The 19,505-nt window shown below is 45.7% G+C and overlaps 1 protein-coding gene across 10 annotated transcripts in view; it reads right to left on the minus strand.

Annotated features, from left to right (window-relative positions):
- The window catches only part of LOC116562075, a 102,408-nt gene that overhangs the window by 21,830 nt on the left and 61,073 nt on the right, over window positions 1-19,505 (minus strand). For 6 of the 10 annotated variants that reach the window (XR_004273750.1, XR_004273752.1, XR_004273749.1 and 3 more), the window contains 2 exons: window positions 15,982-16,063; window positions 9,588-10,905 (listed from right to left, as the gene is read on the minus strand). Coding sequence is in view for 2 of the 10 variants with exons in the window: in XM_032294227.1 (XP_032150118.1) it covers window positions 10,793-10,905; window positions 15,982-16,063; window positions 16,757-16,937 (376 nt within the window). In the remaining 8 variants the exon portion in view is untranslated. The other 4 variants (XM_032294227.1, XR_004273748.1, XR_004273747.1 and 1 more) reach the window with 4 other exon arrangements.

A 19,505-nucleotide genomic window follows, 5' to 3' on the forward strand; every position in this document is an offset into this window, starting at 1 on the left:
CAAACGTTCTGGGAAGAGTGTAAAATTCTATCTGATCAGAGCCCTGTCAAGGGCCTTACAAGAGTTTTAATATCTTTGGTACCTGGAGAAAAACGTTCAAAGGTAAAATACCCAGATGCAACACTGACCGGTATTTCTTTTGTCATTTTACTTTTCTCAGTTTTCTTAAACATCTTTCTTTTTCTAACAAAAAAGAATAAAAATTAGAAATGAGACAACTGTGTAGCCTTTCCTCAATGCTTGCTGCTAAGGATTCTCCTACACCCCCTCCCCAGTCTTTCTCTTCATGTATCCTATTTGTTTATCATCCAAATCCATGTATTTCTTAACAATAATATACAATCTACGGGCAGATTGACCTAAGCTGATAGCAAACCATGAGAAGGTAAAACACATAATGGAAAGGTGTGTGTTTCTGTCATTCACCAGGTGCATGAACTTGGTAAGTCTATTTAGCTCCTTTGAGACTCCTTACTCATAAAAGGAAACTCAAACCGCCTAACTCACTGAAGTATTGTGAGGATTAATCAGATAGTTTATATACAATTGCAAGGGAGTGCATACATACCAAAAGTAGGTACCCAATAAATATTGCTTGGATTTAAAGCTTTACCATGCTTCACATAGGCCAAAATGACTTCTGTATTTTTCCAGGTGATGGATCATTAATGTGGGCTCAGCAGAGCAACAGATTTGAAACTAGCACAGTTGCCTGTTCTTTGCATTCATAGAAAACACACAGCATTAAACATTAAGGCATAACACTAAAAATAAGGCAACCATTTTAGCCATTATAACTCTGCACTGGCATTTCCTATTTTAAAGCAAAATGGTGTATTTCCATTTGACTGGATAACATGCATTTCCTAATCACCAATTTCAAAAGGTGATAATTAATATGTACCTTCAACAAGCTTGATGAGAGAAAAAGCATCTATCAATTAATCAACATGGTGCTCCAGGTACAGAATGCCAGGAGCCATGCTACGCAGGGTGTGCAAAGCCCTTTGTATTCCAGCAAAACCAGGCTCATTCTCACTAATGACAAGGGAGCCCATTGTGAGTTAGCAAATTTCACAAATTAGCAAGTAAGAAAAAAAAGGTAATTAAAAGAACTAGGGACACCAAATCATGGTATGTGCAGTGTTCATTTATTTTGACAAGTATAATTTAATTTTACTTATTTACGGTAATATTTCACAGTATATTAATGAATGCACTCTAGTCTCTTTTGTAAAAGTAATGAAATACTAGTAATATGAGACCTCACTGCTGCTCTCTGTTATGAAATTGCCCCTGACAGGTGAGGTAGGACCACCACAGTTGGGTTTGCATTGGAATGGCAACCGCGTTGGTGGTACAGCGGTGTGAAAGTGAATGAGAATTCACTGAGGGACTAACATCAAGGCTGTGCAAAGTTCATTGCTAAGTGAATACACAAAATTTAAAGAGACATATTAGGTAAAAAGTTTATAGTAGTCTTCTGGTACACTCTAAAACTATTTCTTCTTTGGGAAATTGGAATCGCTATTTTTTAAAAAGGCATTTTTATATGCTGAGAAGCATTACTTCTTCAAGAGTCCCATTTCTATTGAAGAATCTCTCTTCCTTCAAGATAAAAGGCTGAAAAACTTAGAAATCATCTTCTCTGTTTCATTTTCTCCCCTCTACATTCACTGACAATTCCTCAGTATTCTTCTTCCCTTTTTATTTATTTATTTTTCTTAAGACAGGGTCTCAGTCTGTCACCCAGGCTAGAGGGCAGTGGTGTAATCACAGCTCACTGCAGCCTTGACTTCCTGGGCTCAAGTAATCATTCCACTCTAGCCTCCCGTGTAGCTGGGACCACAGGCATGTGCTACCATGCTTAATGTTTCTGCATTTTTTGTAAAAATGGGGTTTACCATGATGCCCAGACTGGTCTCAAACTCCTGGACTCAAGAGATTCACTCCTCTCAGCCTCCAAAAGTGCTGTCATTACAGGCCTGAGCTACTGCACCTGGCTGCCATTTTTTTGTTAGCTTCATTGGTGTATCACTGACAAATTGAAAGTTTATTTATTTAAAGTGCACAATGTGTTGTTTTGGTATATGTGTACATTTTGGAATATCCTCACAACCCAGCTAATTAACACATCTACTGCCTCGCATGGTGACCAGGGAATAGTGTCGTATGCTAGTAGGACAGACACTTTCTACGGTGTCTGGAAATCACATATCCTTTCCCTCCCATGTTAACTTTTGGGACATTACTTGTTTCTGAATCTTTCACACCTCTCTGCATGCTTGCTCCAAGTCTACCTTCCTGGTTTTCTTTAAATTTTATTATTGACCAGTATTGTACAGTTATATCTTGCTACTGTTACTCTCACTGCATATGTACCGGGTTTTTAACTGTCCTGGAACGTTTCCGACTTACTTTTATCCCAGCCCTGACCTTCCTCTTGACCTCCAGGCACTGGTGGGTGGTTAATCAGCCCACTCCTCCTGAGTGGCTCATGGGTGCCTCAAACTAAAATTGACTCATACTGAAATCATGATGGCATCTCTAAACAGTGTCTTTTTTTCTGCATTCCTTGGTTCAACAACCATCATCATGTCCACGCAAGGTAGCCAAAGCAGACTCCAGCTCTCCTTACTCCAGTGACCTGCTCAGCCCCATTCCTGTGCTTCTTCCACAACTTGAGAATCTGTCATCACTGTTTTAGCCCAGTCTGTCAGCATCTCTTTTCTTTTTCTTTAGAGTCCTCTCAACTTGTCTGATTCTTTCCTCCCATTGAGTCCATCCTTTCACACAGCAATCGAGGGGCACCAGCTTGGTCTCAAGTTTCCTCTCGAAGCATCTCAGTTGAAATCTTCAATAACTCCTCAAGTCCTTGAGTAAAAGCCCAAGGTTTTGCTGTAGAATGGGAAGTCCTTTACAATCTTCTAAATTCTGTTTTTCTCCTGCTTCCATTTCCACTATTCATCCAACAGGTCCTTACACTGCTCAAATGTCACCTTCTCAGAATTCAACTCCCACTTCCAAGACTCATAAACAAGTCTCTTCCAATTCTCACTACGCTGTCCTGCAATCATCTGCTACTTGTCTTTCTCCCCAACTGGATTGTGTATTAATGGATCAATTTAGCCCTGGTATTTTTTCCTGTGTCTGGCACACAGCAGACACTCAGTATTGGTTATGTGAGTAACCAAATGAATTGATTATATTATTTCATACTTTCCTGATGTAACACCAAGATAAAATAAATTGCTGTCTTTTATCAAATATGATCTAGTTTCTGATCTCACATTTGGGCAATATATTTGGCTCTGTGTCGAGCCTACTGGCATCTTCAACCAGGAAGCACCTGGCAAGACAGAGACAAAATAATATAACAGAAGAACAAGAAGTAAAAACCCAGCCAGGGCCCAAGTCGCCTCCTCAATTCACTGCCTCCTGGATTCAGTATCCCACCATTTAACACTTGAACTTTCGGCTGCTGAGATTTGGAGCGAGGGTGCATAATTAGTCAACAAGGCATGACAACATTCTGTTACAGTGAGATTACATACACCTGTGGGTGTTAGGACACACACAGTAAAACCCAGCAACTTCGGAGACCTGAAAAGAGTGTTATCTTCCAGCAGCACATGGGAGAATGTTGCAAGAGATAAAACACACAAGACGAATGGTGTCTCTAATTGAAAAGCAATGGAAGAATGGAGCCCATAGAATTCCAAATACATTTTCCCTCCCTGTGTCCCTCGATGAGTATGGCAAGCTGGATTAACAAAGAATTGTGAATATCTTTAAACAGAGAAAATAACGTGTGTTTCTAAAGGGACTTACTCCAGGGACCATAAACATCTGTGCAGACATCACATCACTATATTATAATTTCTATTCCATTTATAATTCGTTATTTATTCCACAGTATTAATGCAAAATGCATATGTCTTTATTTGTTAAAGGAGGAGAAGGATATTCAGGAACCATTGGGAATTTCTTTCCACATAATGATGTTTCTAACTAGGGTGGGGCTCAGAGTATAGCAGAACATTGATGCTCCACAGACTCAGGGCCAGGTTCCCATGGCCTCGGGAGTGCAGAGCTGATCTCTGTCCAGCTCAGTTGACCAGATTTGTTGACTTTCTTATACTTTGCCACCTTCACATCATGGCCTTCTTCAGGGAGATCTATGTGGGAGCCTCTCTTTTGGCTGACTGTGCCCATTTGACCAGAATGGCATAAAGCACACTCCACAAAGCATTCTCCTGCCCCAGTCTCGGAGGCAAGCGGAGAAGAGCACCTTTGAATCTTAGCTTCCTTCCCAGTCACAGATTGAATAAACATTATGGTCAGCTGCATCCAGAGAGAACAGAGAAGTGCTCCAGGGAGAGAGCTGACATCAACCCTGTCAGCATATAGGCGTATGACGTAAGCATCAGGGCAAAGAAAGCCTCACAAAATAGGGCTGTGGAGAGGGACGAAGGGTACTATGTAGTGTCGGATGATCACAGCAGTTCTCTCTGAGAAAGCGATGTTTTTTTTGTTTTTTGTTGTTTTTTTTTTAAGAAACGGAGTCTTGCTATGTTGCCCAGGCTGGAGTGCAGTGGCTATTAACAGGCGCGATCCCACTACTCATCAGCACGGGAGTTTTGACCTGCTCCGTTTCCGACTTGGGCCGGTTCACCCCTCCTTAGGCAACCTGGTGGTCCCTCGCTCCTAGGAGGTCACCATACTGATGCTGACCTTAGTGCGGACACCCGATCAGCATAGCACACTACAGCCCCAGAACTCCTGGGCTCCAGCGATCCTCCAGCCTCAGCCTCCCGAGTAGCTGGGACTACAAGCACGCGCCACCGCGCCCAGGGACAAAATGATGTTAAAGCAATGATACAATCAAGTAGCTATGAAAAGAGCTACGGGATACCAGCCCACCTGGCTTTTCTCCACCATCCACACCTAGCACCTTACACCTCCTCTCCTTCTCTTCTGCAGTCTCCACTTTGCCAGGACAAGTCCAAGGCCCTAGCAGACCTCAGCCTCAACCTCTCCCATTCTATCCCTCTCTCTACTCTCAGGAGACTTTCTGTGGAAAGCACTAACACTATGATCATAATTGAACTGATATGGCCCAGCTGGGTGCAGTGGCTCATACCTGTAATCCCAGAACTTTGAGAGGCCGAGGCAGGCGGATCACCTGAGGTCTGAAATTCGAGACCAGCCTGACCAACACGGAGAAACACCATCTCTACTAAAAATACAGAAGTAGCCAGGCATGGCGGCACATGTCTGTAATCCCAGGTACTCAGGAAGTTGGGGCAGGAGAATCCCTTGAACCTGGGAGGTAGAGGTTGCTGTGAGCCGAGATCACATCATTGCACTCCAGCCTGGGCAACAAGAGTGAAACTCCATCTCAAAAATAAATAAATAAAAAATAAAAATAAATTGACAGGGCTTAAAGCGTTATCATTCAGAAGGGATGATTTAAAAATTCTAAATCTCTTCTCTCTCTTCAAAGTCTGACTTTCAAAACTAAGTCTGACTACGGAGGTCAAGAAAATCCATCTTTCTTTTAAAGTCTTCATCAAGATACTTTGTTCTCAGATGAGAATCTACTCTCTGTTGCTGTGGGCCACACCCTTCCTGGCTCATTCTTGGGAGCAACAGGCTAGAAAGGAACAGACTTTTGGGGGGAAATAAAGATATCAATTCACTTTCCTTCTAAGTATCTTCTATTATTCTGTATGTCTCTAGATAAGGACACTGCCAGGCCCAAAGACTGTCATCTTTGTCCTTAAAAGACTCCTTTACTTCTCCTGCAGAAAGAGGAGACAGGCAGGCAGCCAAGAAGTCAGCTTCAATATTGTCTTTAATCTTATGGGCTCCATGAGCAACTTCTTACTTCTCAGTGTCTTTCACAGCGAGGACATTGCCGTCCACAGGTGATGAAGGCTGGGAAGACTCCCCTTCCTCCTGATGAATGAACTTTTACAAGGAATCAGGAACGGTTTCTTTCAGATGCTCATTCCTACTTTATGATAGGGGAATCCATTTGCCTCAGAGCTCAATGAGATGGAGGTAGAGGGGCGATCCACTGCAAATCCCATCAACGTTTGCACTCTATAAACAAGCAGGGATGGTTATTTGGCCATTTGGGATGTCCTTGGGAATGGACTTTAATTTAGGCAGTCACAGTAAACCCAGCCTCCCTGATGACTGTTGAGACGTCTACTATCAGACTAATTGGTTTTCCTTTATTGGGGGTCTGCTTTCTCTCAGTGTGTGTGTGTGTGTGTGTGTGTGTGTGTGTGTGTGTGTGTGTGTTTTAATCATGTCTTGTTTGGGGTAGCATGCAATTTCACTGTAATGAGTTTGGGTATGTACTCATTTATTTTTCTTAGGACTTACTGAGATTCCTGATTCTCCAGACTCCATTCTTTTCGTAAGTCGTGGGAAAAATATTTATTATTTCTGTGAATACTGCCCGTCTTCAACTTTTATTTTTTTTCCTGTTTTCTTTATTTGGTTCTCTAATTAGCGATAGGTTATTTCTAACAGGTAATATGAGGTTTACCTGTAGAAACACCTTCATCTTTTTTTGCTTGATATGGGATAAATTATTCAAATCTCTTCTACCACACATTATTTCTCTTTTCATGAGCTTCATATATGCTGCTCCTCTCATTTGAATTACCCCAATTTCAACGATACATTTTTAACAGGTTCCATTTATTTTTTTCCAGAATCTATCTTGTATTTTTGAAGCATCCTTTGTCTTTTCTAATAACAATATTTCCGTTTTAAAATGTCTTTAAGCATTTTAAGCATACTTGTTCCATACGAATTTGGGGACTGGGGACGCGCGGCAGCTCGTTTTCCCAGAGTGGTGTGCGTGTGTTTCCACCAGGGGCGCCAGGCTTCCCAGGCTTGATCTTCTCCGTCACAGCCCTTCGTCCTTTAGGAGTTAGGTCCCTGGTTACAGTTCAAGGAAGTTCCCACCACCTGTGTTTTAGGTAATGCGCACTCACCCCAGGTAGACACAGCCTGGAATTCGCTCTAGCCCCCTGAGGCAGTAGGCAGGTTTTTTCTTGCATACTTTTCAGTGAGGGTTTAGCTCAGCCAGGGCCAGGCTTAGTTGGATAGGTAGAGAAGAAGATGGGTGTAAGTTCTGATTTCTGACCCAAGGATTCAAGGACTCAACTTCTGTCTCCTGTGGCGATTGCCCCCAATCCCTCGGTGCACAAATCGGGCTTCCCGGTATCTCCCAATACTCAGCTCTTCACTCTCCTGAACTCAGCCAAGCATTCAAATAATGCTTGTTGTCATGCACACAGGATTTCCAGGAGGTGTCAGAGGCAGTACCTTCAGGAGACCTGCTAACACAGTCAAAGTTGAAATAAAGGGAAATGGTTATAATTATTTTCTGCAGGGATCTCTGCAGAATTTCTAATGATACAAACACATTAATAGCATGTAATTCTCAAACTAAATAAAACAACCACTTTCTTAATGGATTATATTTTCCTTTATGAGTAATTATACTTTTATAAAATATTCATTCTGATGTTAAAAAAAACCATTTTTTTCTATTTATATGAAAAGCCACATAGGATGGCTACTTTTATTTCATAATTTAATGGATTAATCTAATTGATTTTATTTTATTCTGGCAATAATGCCTTGAGGTAGGTTTCGTTTTGTTTTGTTTTCTAAGAGAAAAAAATGAAAGTCAAAATAAAATGAAAAGAGAAGCTTTTATTTTCAAAATGAAATGAAAAGTTGAATAAAAATGTGCAAGTCTTTCAAAATTCTAGTATTTGCAAAGGCAAAGGTAAGGTCTGAACCAAGGTTGTCTAAATTCAAAGTCAATTCTTCTTTCGCCAGTGACTTTCAAAATGAGACTCCTGTTGGCCTCCATCAGGAATCCCCTGACACTCTGGGACTCCTGCGCAGAACTACCCAGGCAGCATGACTAAAGATGAGAATGGATACGCCTTTCCAAAGGTCTTCCAGGAAATCCTTTTCCACTGAAGTTTGATAAACGTTGCATGCTCACTTTAATTAGAGACTTTATATGAGTGTAGTCAAATCCTCTGGAGAACATCAACCCCATTATTTTGTTCAAGTTGCAGAAAACAAATATAAGATCAATAGTACGTGGAAGACACAGGAGGTCAGAGTGAGGCTGTTCTTCTATGGACAGATGCAGCTTGACGAGGCATGGAGGGACTCATGGGTGGGGATTCCTTCTGATGCTGCCACTCATCTTGGCCAAAATTGTGTTCCCATGCTTGCCATTTTCTCATATCTTTGAATTTCTACCTAATCTGATAGCCTGGAGTACCTCAGATGTGAGCCAAGAAAGGATGGTGGGGTGAGTGGGCAGAGAATAAGACAGAGGTGACACATGTTTGAGGAAAGAGGACGGGAGAAGGGAGAGAGACCAGAGGAGGGAGGCAGAGCTTCCACAGGATGACTCTAGTCCAGGGAATCAGAGGGTGAACCGCCGCCTTGAAAAATTGCCTGCTCTGTCTGAATCTTTGTCTCCTCATTTGTGTAATGGGGATTAAAAACCATTGCCTTGAATAAGAAAACCGATGGAAAGGGCTTTCAGGAGAATGGGGTAACGATGCTGATTGTGTCCTTGTAGCAAACAGGAACACAGTGTGGTAGTTAGGATGGCAAGGACGCCATCTCCCCGGGCTGAGACCAGCCGAGGGAGGAGAGGCTGCCGGGGTCTTCACCCGAGGCCTTGTGATATTAATCACACAGAGGCTTCCCAGAACCATCTCCATGTTCAGCACTGTCCACCCGCCTCGTTTTATCCTGATCCTGCCCCAAGCTACACATGAGAAAGGGTCAGACATCCCGAGTTTGAGGCAGGTGACAAGCTCGTGACAAGCCCCTCACTTGCACTCACAAGACCTAACTTCCTGGAGCCTGGGGCATATAAACTATGGTATACAGCACACAGCATTACAAGAGAAAGTGTACTTTGCCAAGCTCGGGAGAGGAAAGGCATTCCTAGTGGAGGGACACACTAGGAATGTGTGAAGAAAAGTTGAAAAGGGCTGAGGGCAGCCTCTTGGTGATGGGGCACAGGTGTTGAAGAGAGGGGAGTGGAGACTGGGAGTCTGCACAGGTGCATGGAGTGGTTGAAAGCACATTTGCAAAGTCTCGAGTGCTGTGCTGAGAAGCCTATTCTATAAGTGCTGAAAAACAGAGCTTTATATGTGAAAAACCAGTCTAGGGTCAGAGCGGAAGACAGATGGGAGACTAAGGGGGGACCTGGATATAAGAAACCCATTAGGTGCATTAGAAATCACACTGCCAAGAATTGATGAGTACCTAAACTTGGGCAATGGTAGTGGGCATGAGAGGAAAGGGGGTTTCCAGTAATGTTTCAGCAGCAGAAGCAGCAGGATTCGGAAAACAAATTAAGGGGATATAGGGATTGTGTGTGTGTGTGTGTGTGTGTGTGTGTGTGTGTGTGTGTGTGTGTGTGTATTGGATTTCTACCTTGGGCTAATGATGAGAATGTCACAGATTACACATAGTTAATTTGGAGAAGAAGCAGATTGTGAAGGACAGGTCAGAAGTAGAGCAAGCAAGGACACTTACTTTATTTGGATGGTTGGAGGTTGTGGTGCCTGCAGAATGGGACAGAGCTGACCAGCAGGCTTTGAACCCATGCAGGGTTCAACAGAGAGGGATGAGCTGCCTGTCAGCGTTTCATAAACACCAGCATACAATTGGAAGTTAAAGTCTTAGGTGTTATGATGGTTCAGTTGATGTGTCTGGGCTTAGGGATGCCCAGATACCTGGGGAAACTTTCCTACTGAGCATATCTTGAAGGTGCTTCTGGAAGAGACTGGCATTGATTCAGTAAGCTGAGCAAAGATCGCCCTCACCAGTGTGGGCAATTGCACCGTGCAATCTGCTAAGGGTTTGAATAGAACAAAAAGGCAGAGGAAGGGTGAGTTTCCTCTCTGCTCGACCTGACACATCCATCTTCTCCTGTCCTTGCATGTCAGTGGTCCTGGTTCTCAGGCCTTTGGGCTTGGACTGGAATCACATCACCAGCTTTGCTGGGCCTCTAGATCTCAGGTGGCAGATTGTGGGACTTCTCTGTCCCCACCATTATTTGAGCCAATCCCTCATCATAAATAGCTTTTTGTATATCCCCATATGTGCTATTGATCCTGTTTCTCTGGAAAACTCTAATACAGGTGTCAATGAGAACATCCAGGAAAAGAAAGGCAATTGGAGGAATTGTGAAACATGGCCAGTCCTAAGAAGTGGACAACTGTGAGCCTGATCAAAAGCTACTCTAAGAAGAAAGGTCCACAGTGGAAAGAGGCAAGACAGAAAATGCCGTAGAGGGGATGAGTCTCTGGGTGTGTCACGCTTACCCTTCTAACCACTGCTCAGCCCTGGGCATGGAGAAGGGATGGGAAGAGCTTACATATTCCAGCTCTGACCTGACGCCTCCGCCGGTCCTGCATCATGAGGCCCAACCAGAGGCAAATCAGAGAAAGCCACAAATCAGCAAGAATGAGCGCTTTTCCTGCGGAGAGAATTCTGCCGGGACCCTACGAAATGGGTTGTGCGTGTGTGCACTGGGACATGCATGGTGTGCACGTGTGTGTGCACACGTGCCTGTTTAGTTTGTGAAATGGAAACCCTGATTTCAAGCCTTGTTTTGTCATGAAATCGAACAGATTGCTGCCCAGAGATAAACAGGTCCAGCCTGGGTGTTTGGTGGTTTTGTCTCCACCTACCCATCACCTCTGTTTTAAGGAACCACTTGAAAAGTCAGCTCTTCTTGACAGACCTTCTTTTGTTTCTTTGTTGGTTGGTTTGTTTCCAGCCACCAGATTAGTTGACACTCTGGGAGATGATAGACACATTTTGTTACTGAAAAAGAGAGGTAACGATCAGCTCCCAGTCCTGAAAATAGTCAAAAAATGACCATAACTGTATACAATTTATTTGAAATGCTAAAAACCATCAGGCTTTTTCAATGTGCAATTTTTTTTTCTGAATACCTTCAATTGAATCATATTTTTGCTTTTAAGTACGGATTTTCAAAGTGGAATTATGTGTGTCTCTGTTTTCTTTAGGCAGTGGTGATAAATCTGTGCCTGGGAGTCTTTTATCTGAATAATTAAAATGATATAATAAAAATGACCTCTCAGCCCTATAGACCCAGTGAGCTTTGGGCTGATAATGGAATAATCAAATTATCAGAGAACAAGCGCATCCATTGAGTTCCTGAGCAAGCAAGATGAGCGCACAGGGAAAGCTGACATCAGAGACAATGTGGGGAGACAGAGGCAGAGGGGATCACAGCCTGCAGTGCCAAGTGCAAGGTAGGACCAGAGATCACGTGTGTGACAAGGAGACGCCTTGCATGGTGGGCAGGGGAGGCATAGGGGAAGCGGATGCAGAGAGAAGGGCAGGCTTGGAGGAGCAGGTGTCTAATGGGAGAACCCATCAGGGGTCAGTTTTTTGGGGAGAAACCACTTCACACTGTTCCAGTTACAGCATCTCAGGGCATGGAGTCATTTTTCAAGAGAAGGAGCTGAGACAAGGATCTCTGACTTGCACTTTCTTTTTTCTTTTCCTTCTTTTTTTTTTTTTTTTTTTGTTGTTGTTGTTGTTGAGACCGAGTCCTGCTCTGTTGCCCAGGCTGGAGTACAATGGCGTGATCTTGGCTCACCGCAACCTCCGCCTCCCAGGTTCAAGCAATTCTCCTGCCTCAGCCTCCTGAGTAGCTGGGATTACAGGCACCTGTCACCATGCCTGGTTTATTTTTGTATTTTTAGTGGACATGTGGTTTCACCACAATGGTCAGGCAAGTCTCGAACTCCTGACCTAGTGATCCACGCCTTAGCCTCCCAAAGTGCTGGGATTACAGGTGTGAGCCACCTGTACTTGCACTTTCTTTGTACTCCTGCACAAATTGTTCATGGCCTTAGCTCTCCTGTTCATAATATGGGCCACTTCTTCAACAGGGCACAAGGCTACAAAGGGATGGGTCGCTGGGAATCAGCCACTGTAGTCTGGATAGTTTGAGCCCCTTCGGGCGCCAGAGGAACCTGGGCCAAGTTGGTTTCACTGCAGCCTCCTTTAGTTTTGGAGACAGCAGGCCCAGGAAGGAGAGGGAAACAGCACGTTCAGTCCCCTCCTGGAAGGCGCAGGAACATCTGTGAAGAGGGTAGGGGACAGGCCCTCAAGCAAGGCCCCAACACAGTTCTGGCAATAACATGATTTCCAAGGTGGCAGATGACAGGGCACGGGCTCGCGCCTGCTGCAGGCCCATGTGAATGGGACCAACTGGCAGAACGGAATACGCGCTGAACCCCCTAAAATAACAACCACCGCAGGCACACCAAACAGAACTGGGTTGTTCGGCAAATAACATAAGCCCACGTCACCACCCTTCATTGTTTGTTACATGCTGCCCCAGAAAATACAATTATTTTGGTAGAGGGAAATATTGTGTGTCCCAGCTCTCAGGCACAGATGCAGTTTGGGCGATAAAATAGAGTTGAGGTCACTAAAGGGGCCTCTGGTCTTCACGCCTTGTGTCCAGGGCTGGCCGTATGCCTGATGTTCCTAGAATGAATGCTATGTATGACCTTCTCCCTTTGATAAATGAAATTGCTTGGCTCGCACACTTTTTAATGTGTTTTTTATAGAATCTTTCAGAGCAAGGGAGAAAGAGAAAGAGCGAGCGAGTCTGTGGCTGCCTTTCTTGAAAAATCACTGTGGGCCACAGCGGAACTCTGAAAGTAACAGTGTGAAGTCATTCTGGTGCTCGCCGTTTGGGATGGCAGATGGGAAGCAGGTGCATTTCTGCAGGATGAGCTGAAGAAGAGGGGCTTAATTAAAGAACACGCTCACGGCATCCAAAAGATCTTGAATTGCCACCGTGTGGGCCTGCCTTTCCCCTTCCCCAGAATCTTTTTAACTCTTTTCATGGTGGGTCATTGTCCTCCCTGCAGCCCAAAGCAATGAGGCTGGGGCTATTATTTTCCTTGTGGACAAATGGCTCTGCCGAGCTGGCTGCTGGGCCAATGGAGCCTTCTGTGGCCACTGCAATTGAACTGGCTCTTGGGGAAGGGGCCTCAGCTGCTGCCTGTCTCTAATTGTTGCTGGGACCCAGCCTTCTGGTCAGCTCTGGTCCTGCCTCTGCTGTCTACACTGCCTGTTTTTCCTCCCAGCTTGCAGAGATGAGGCTTCCCTTTGTCCCTCGGGGTATTGCATTTCCACGTCCCCTGCAAATGCGGAAGTTGGTCTTTTCGGTTGTGCGGAGTCTCTGTGGGCCTCTGTGCCTTTGCTCACTTCTGTCCGACGGGGAGCTTCTTGTCACTCCTCTCCAGCCCACCTATGTGGGTGGCCTCATGAGCTCTGATTCAAAAGATGACAGGGGAGCACTGGAAGGACCCCCAGAGGCCCTGGACCTGCCCTCTGGGTGTCAGGACAGGAACATTTGGGGTCAGGAGAGGAGAGACTTTGCAGGATGAATTTGCGGCAAATCCAGGCATATGCCAAAGAATGCTGATTCCCAGTGCCTGAAATGGGGGGATGTTCTCACCAGCTCCTAGGCCTGGTGGTAAGGAAGAGTGGGCCCTCCTCAGTCCCGACTGGGAATCCAAGGGACTCGGAGCCACCCGGAGGGAGAAAGGCTGCAGTCACACCCGGTGCTAGAGCCTGGGTCAGGTCCACATTGCCTCCAAGAACAGGATGACTCCTGCCAGGCTGGCCTCTCAACCAAGTGAAGGAGAAATAGGAAAAGCGCCCCTGACTCCCGAGAGCAGTGTTTCCGGAGGGCGCTGGTGGGGAGGGAGGTGAAGGTGCCAACTCACACTTCCTTCCAGGACCTGAACGTCACAGAAGGCCCTACCCATGTAGCTTCCATATTTCACTGCCTAATTTTGGATTCTTTATGACAGCAAAATATATATATATATACACCTTTGTTAAGCAACTATTTATGACTGAGACCCAGGGAAGTGACATAATCTAAGTTTGCGTGACTAATTAGTGGCAGATCTAAGACCCTGTTATATCATCTCCTTATTTTAAATCAATTGCAAAGCTTTGCAAACCTTTCAAATAAGCACATCTCTGGCATTTAATGACTTTTTATGCTTAGTTCAAGAGAGTATACTTGCTTTAAATAAATATTAAGGGCATGAAATACATTGATATACACACAAAAGTCTGTTTATAGCTCCTATGTATTAAGCTCCTATTGTATGCTATGTATTTTCTTTTTTCTGCATAAACAGCATTCTCTACTATAACCCTGCAAGGCAAGCATTATTGCCCCTGTTCTGCAGCTAAAGAAGCTCTCACTAAGAAGAGTAAAATAGGAGAGAAGCTGGGAAAAGATCATGCACAAAGCAAATAAGGAAATGAGGAGGAATGCCCAGATCTGCCTGGCTTCCAAGCCGGTGGTAGCAATTTCCCTGGTGTGAAAGAGCTCAGCCAGGGATGAGGTTTATTTATGAACAAAAGAGAAACTCCACCGAATCATTCCTATAGATTTTTCTTTTTTAGTCTAAGGAGTGATAGGAAAAACTGTAAAGAATGGGAAATGGACAAGCAGAGCTGGCAAGTGTTCTGGAGTGAAGACCCCTCATGACAAGGGTTAAACCATTCTCTCAGCCCAAATGTGATTTCTGAAGCTGGGTCCCACTCAGCACGTTTTCCACAGAAACGCTGAGGAGGGAGGGGCTCTTCCCGGGGTGGTTATACACAGCCGTGGTGGCCAGCCCAATTTGAGTTACACAGCATGTACACGCACACTCTCACACTGGTGATTCTCAGGCTGTTCGTTCAACCGTCCATTGAGTTTGACAACATAGATGGGGGTTGCAGGGTGCGCAAGGGAATAATCTGATTTGCAGAGAGGAAAAAGTGTTTGTTGTAAAGATGCTTCCTGTCTTTATTTTCATTATTTTTTTCACTCAGCACTTCCAATTTCCACATATAAACAGAGTCAGTGGAAAGCGTTTATTATCGAAAACTGTGCTATCTGAAATTCCGTCTACTATTCTATGGGGCCACGTTGATCAGGACCACTCCTGAATGTAAATGACACAGTCAGAGGCTTTGCAGTCCTGGGGCCCAGGGTGCATCTTACATGTGCACATAAACACACAGGACGTCCTGTCCACAAACCATGTTGTCCCCAGGACTAAATATTTAAGTGTCCCCATGGTAATGATCAGAGATAAGACTTTCACATTGTTGTGATGACAAAGGGGGTGTACATTTGCATCTGTTAATAATCACCACTCTTTTAGACAGCAGTAACAACTGTGAGCTTTTCTTGGTTATTGATTTAACCTGTACCGAATGCCCATTGTGTGCTTGTACTCACTAGGTTTTTTACCATTTAATTCTACCCTTAAACATACACGTGTGATGTGTAACGTTCATTCTCCTTTGAGGGTTTTTGTCACTAAAAGCTTTCCCCTATTGGGAAAAATGTGAAAATATTCCTCTCCATCCAGAGTCAACCCATTTGGAAATAGGAGCAAAGCTTCCACAGACTCCATTTTTTTCTTTCTATCGAGTATCCTTTGTGAGATAAAGCTCTAAGGATGGAAATTAGCCGCTTCTGTCCTGAGAATCTTCCCAACCCTATTCTTTCAAAGGGATTGTCCAGAAGTCTCTGGGACCACCACAATGCAGACACGCACGGCTGGCTGGCGGCCTCGCTTCAATAGAAAGCCTTTTAAAACATGCTCCCATGGTCCTGAAAAAGGCTCTCTTTAGGGGCGTAGGCCCGGGGAAAGGGAGCCGGGGCTCCGGAACTGCTCGGTGCAGCTCAGGAGCTGTCCTCGTCCAGATCTGAGAAGACTCCAAAGCACAGAAAATGAGGAGAATTTTAAAATCATGTTTGTTCAAGGGATGAGGGAAAGGAGGGGAACAGAAGAAGGAGGCAGGGGAAGAAATTTACAGCAGAAAGGTTACCTCGGCAATTTCTCCACTCTGGGGGTCATCCCAGAAACGTCCCTCCTCCAGGCTGGGGGTGGTGCCAGTTGCCAATAATCCTCTGTTCTCGGAAAATAAAAACCAAGCGGTTAGCAAATGTCAAGATTGAAAAAGAAAACCAGCTGAACAAGGGAACAGGCAGGATGGGCCGCTCGATGGGTGCCTGCCTCGGGAGCCCCAGGTGCAATCAGCAGCTCTTTAAGACGGCTGGACGTCATTTCTCTGCTTTGAAAAATCCAGCCATCTCTTGGAGAGCCAAATCGATTAGAGGCCACCTTTTGTGAAAGTGATGCTATCATTGTGGTTGTAATTTATGCAAAGACATTGTGTGGCACACGATGATTAAATTACAGTCTGCGAGGCAGGGTCCCCCCTCCGGATTTTGCACTTTTATCTACATTAGTATCAGGTCTGTGAAAATTTGGTGCACATGCTTTTCAATCTGGATGACGGAACATTTCCACATGTTTCTGTGTATTTTAGAGGTGGAGAGAACAGTACGGCCACTGGGAGATGCAGCCGAGCCTGCCAGGTAAAGGCGAGGTGATTCTTTTACAGAAAGAAAGAAAAGCAGACAGAAAGGGTTATTTCCTAAGACAGGGGTGAAGCTGTGCAGGTAAAATAAAACAACAAAATACACAGAGAAAATAAATTTAGAAAATGAAAGCATTGTGACCTAGCACCCGGACCGTCAGAGACATCAGCACGCAGGGCTCGGTGCGCAGGAGACTCCAAGGCGAGCCCTGCTTCTTACCCACACAGCGCTCAGCATCCCGCCCGTGGCCGTAGCTAGAAGGGCGCGTCCCTGTCTCCACGTCGGCCACCATTTTAGTGTGGTCTCTGGGTACGGTAAGATGGAGGCAGACGGGGGCCCGAGGGGCTCCCCCTGCGCGCCCAGCCCAGCCCCGCCGCCGCGCGCCCTCCGGGGGATGCATTATTCACCGCCCCCCTCGGCTGGGTCGGGAGGAGCCAGACGGGACCGCGCGGCGGCGAGAGCGCAGACGCCGGCAAAGCCGGCCGCGCCCAGCCGCCGTCCCGGGACCCTGCAGGCGAAGGCGGCCCCCGCCAAGGCACGACCCTGTGGGGTTCCAATGGGCTGTCTGCTATCCAGGAATCTCTGCGATGTAGCCGCTCTCCGTGCGCTGTCGATTCATTCCTGGGCTAGCTGCCTTTCCTCGGCCCTGGTGAAGAACCTGTCCGGGGAGCGCAGGATGCTGCGGGCAGCTGGGGTGGGGGTGGTTCCCGAGGGGCTGAGGGAGCCTGTGTGGCAGGTGGCTGCTTCCTCCGCCCCCTTCAGCACCCTAGGAGCCTGCCCTCTGGGTCCTTAACAAAGGAGAAACCTGCCTCCTTCAGCGCCTAAAGTTGGGGGAGGTGGAGGCTGAGCTGGGAAGGAATGGGGAGCAGGGTCCGGGCTGTTTCAGACCTTCCTGGGGGACCCCGGGAAAGAAGAGCCCCAGGGGGAATCCTGGACGCAGAGTGACCTGCGGGGCCTGGGCTGCGCCTGCTGTCCATCATGGCAGGAGGAGGAGGAGGGCGTGAGGCGCGTGTCTGTGCGTGCATGCGTGTGTGTCTGTGTGTGTGTGTGTGTGTGTGTCTGTGTGTGTGTTTAAAGAATGTTAATTCATACTGTAATCCTAGGGAATATCTCCCTAACTAGGACAGACTTGAGAATAAATAGCCCTCCCTCTCTCCCACTCACTAACACACACGCACACACACACAGACACACCACACGTGCACACACACTGCTAGTTACTAAAGCTAGCCTATGGCGCAAGGAAAACCTGACCTTGAGAAATGCAATTTCCAGTTCCAGCTGAAGCCCGCACGAGGAGGCTGTGCCCCGGGCTCCAGGAGGCCTGAATACCTTAGGTGGGCCACAGGAGGGAACAACCCACGCGTGGACTCGGGTGAGGGGCCCTAATGTGGCAGCTGAGGTGCAATTGAGGGGCCCAGGGGGAACTATGTCCACCGGCCTGGAGTGTACACTGCAGGTATCCAGTCTTGATGAAGATCATGGACGTGTTGAGGTTTCCCATCAACCCGTGCCTCTGTATACACACACAGCGCCTGGGAGCTAAGAAGTGTGTTTATTCTGCTCCTTTCCTCCCTCATAAATGACTGCTATCAACACTTGGAGGAAAAGCCCAAGCTGGGCCTGCATGAATGGAAGCAGAGCGGGCAGGCAGGGCTCACTAGCAAAGTCCAAGTGTGATCACCTGTGTAAGTGATTTCTGTGCTTTTGCTCCTTAACCCTTTTTGAAATGATCCTTCTCTTTCCAAACGCAGTTAGAGAAGGCAGGTACAATAATCTGCTTTCCTTTCTCCTTCCTTGACCTGGCTCTATCAGAGAAAAAAAGAACTCTTAGGATACAACCAAGAGAAAAGACAGTGATGAAACTATTTCAGTGAAAGAAATCCAGGTATAAGATATAAACACATGCATTCAAATCCCGTTATGAACATAAACCTGTCTGTGGGTGTGTATCTGTAGGAAATACAAGATGAATACATATCAACATGGAAGCAGCAATGTCTCTTGGTAGTATGAAAATTAATTATATTTGATTTTTTATACTTTTTAGTTTTTTCCCAAGCAAGATACAATGAGTTATTATTGCTTCTACAATCAGAAAACAATTTGCTTAAAGAAACAGACTACCTGAACAGTTACCGTAAAAATTAGCAAAGACACTGTTTAAAGTTCTACTCAAGTACCTTGGTGCTCTCAGCAGGCTTTCTGTCTTCTCATTGTATTTATTCCAGTGTTTATTTTAACTCAACCCAGTCTCTCTTCTGGGCTGTGAAGGTACCTGTGATATAAACGGCTAGTGATTCTCAGTGTCTGCACTTTGCTTATGTCTTACTATATGGGAATATATGACCCCAATATTTAGCTGGGCATGTGGCCATCAGAGAATGCAACGCTTCCCAGCACCTTTGCAGCTGGGTGTGGCTTAGTGACTAAGTCCCAGCCCATCAAATATGAGCAGAGGTGGTGTGTGCAACTTTACTGTATGTGTTACCAGAAGACCTCCCCCTCTTCTCTTACTTATGTCTGAAATCCAGTCAAAGCAGAAAGCCATTAATGACATCTGACCACTGCAACTCCGTGAGTCCCGGCAGGCAGACTTGCTGGAGAGCTCTGACTGAAGCTGGGGGGGAGGGGCTGCCATTCAGGACCATTCTCTGCCCAGGTTTGGCACCCAGGGGACCACCTAGGTCTCTGTGTCAACTACTTCTTCAGCTTTGGGGCCATATAGACAAACCGAGTCTCCTACGAACTCTACAGCGCTCCTCTCTGTAACACTTTTTGATTGAAACTGCCTAAGAATTCCCTAGCTGTTAGCTTACTCCTAAGGAATCTTCACTGTGTACCATAACGTACCAGTTCTCTTTCTCCATTTTTATCCTCCCCGAAACAACCACTGCCAGCCCCCTTATAAACTGTAGGAAGCAGCTGAATGTTCCACTTTCCAAAGCTCTTGGAGCCTGTCTCTGAA

This window comes from Sapajus apella, unplaced genomic scaffold (assembly GCF_009761245.1).
Source record: "Sapajus apella isolate SASKATOON/1434 unplaced genomic scaffold, GSC_monkey_1.0 scaffold31, whole genome shotgun sequence".
NCBI lineage: Eukaryota > Metazoa > Chordata > Mammalia > Primates > Cebidae > Sapajus > Sapajus apella.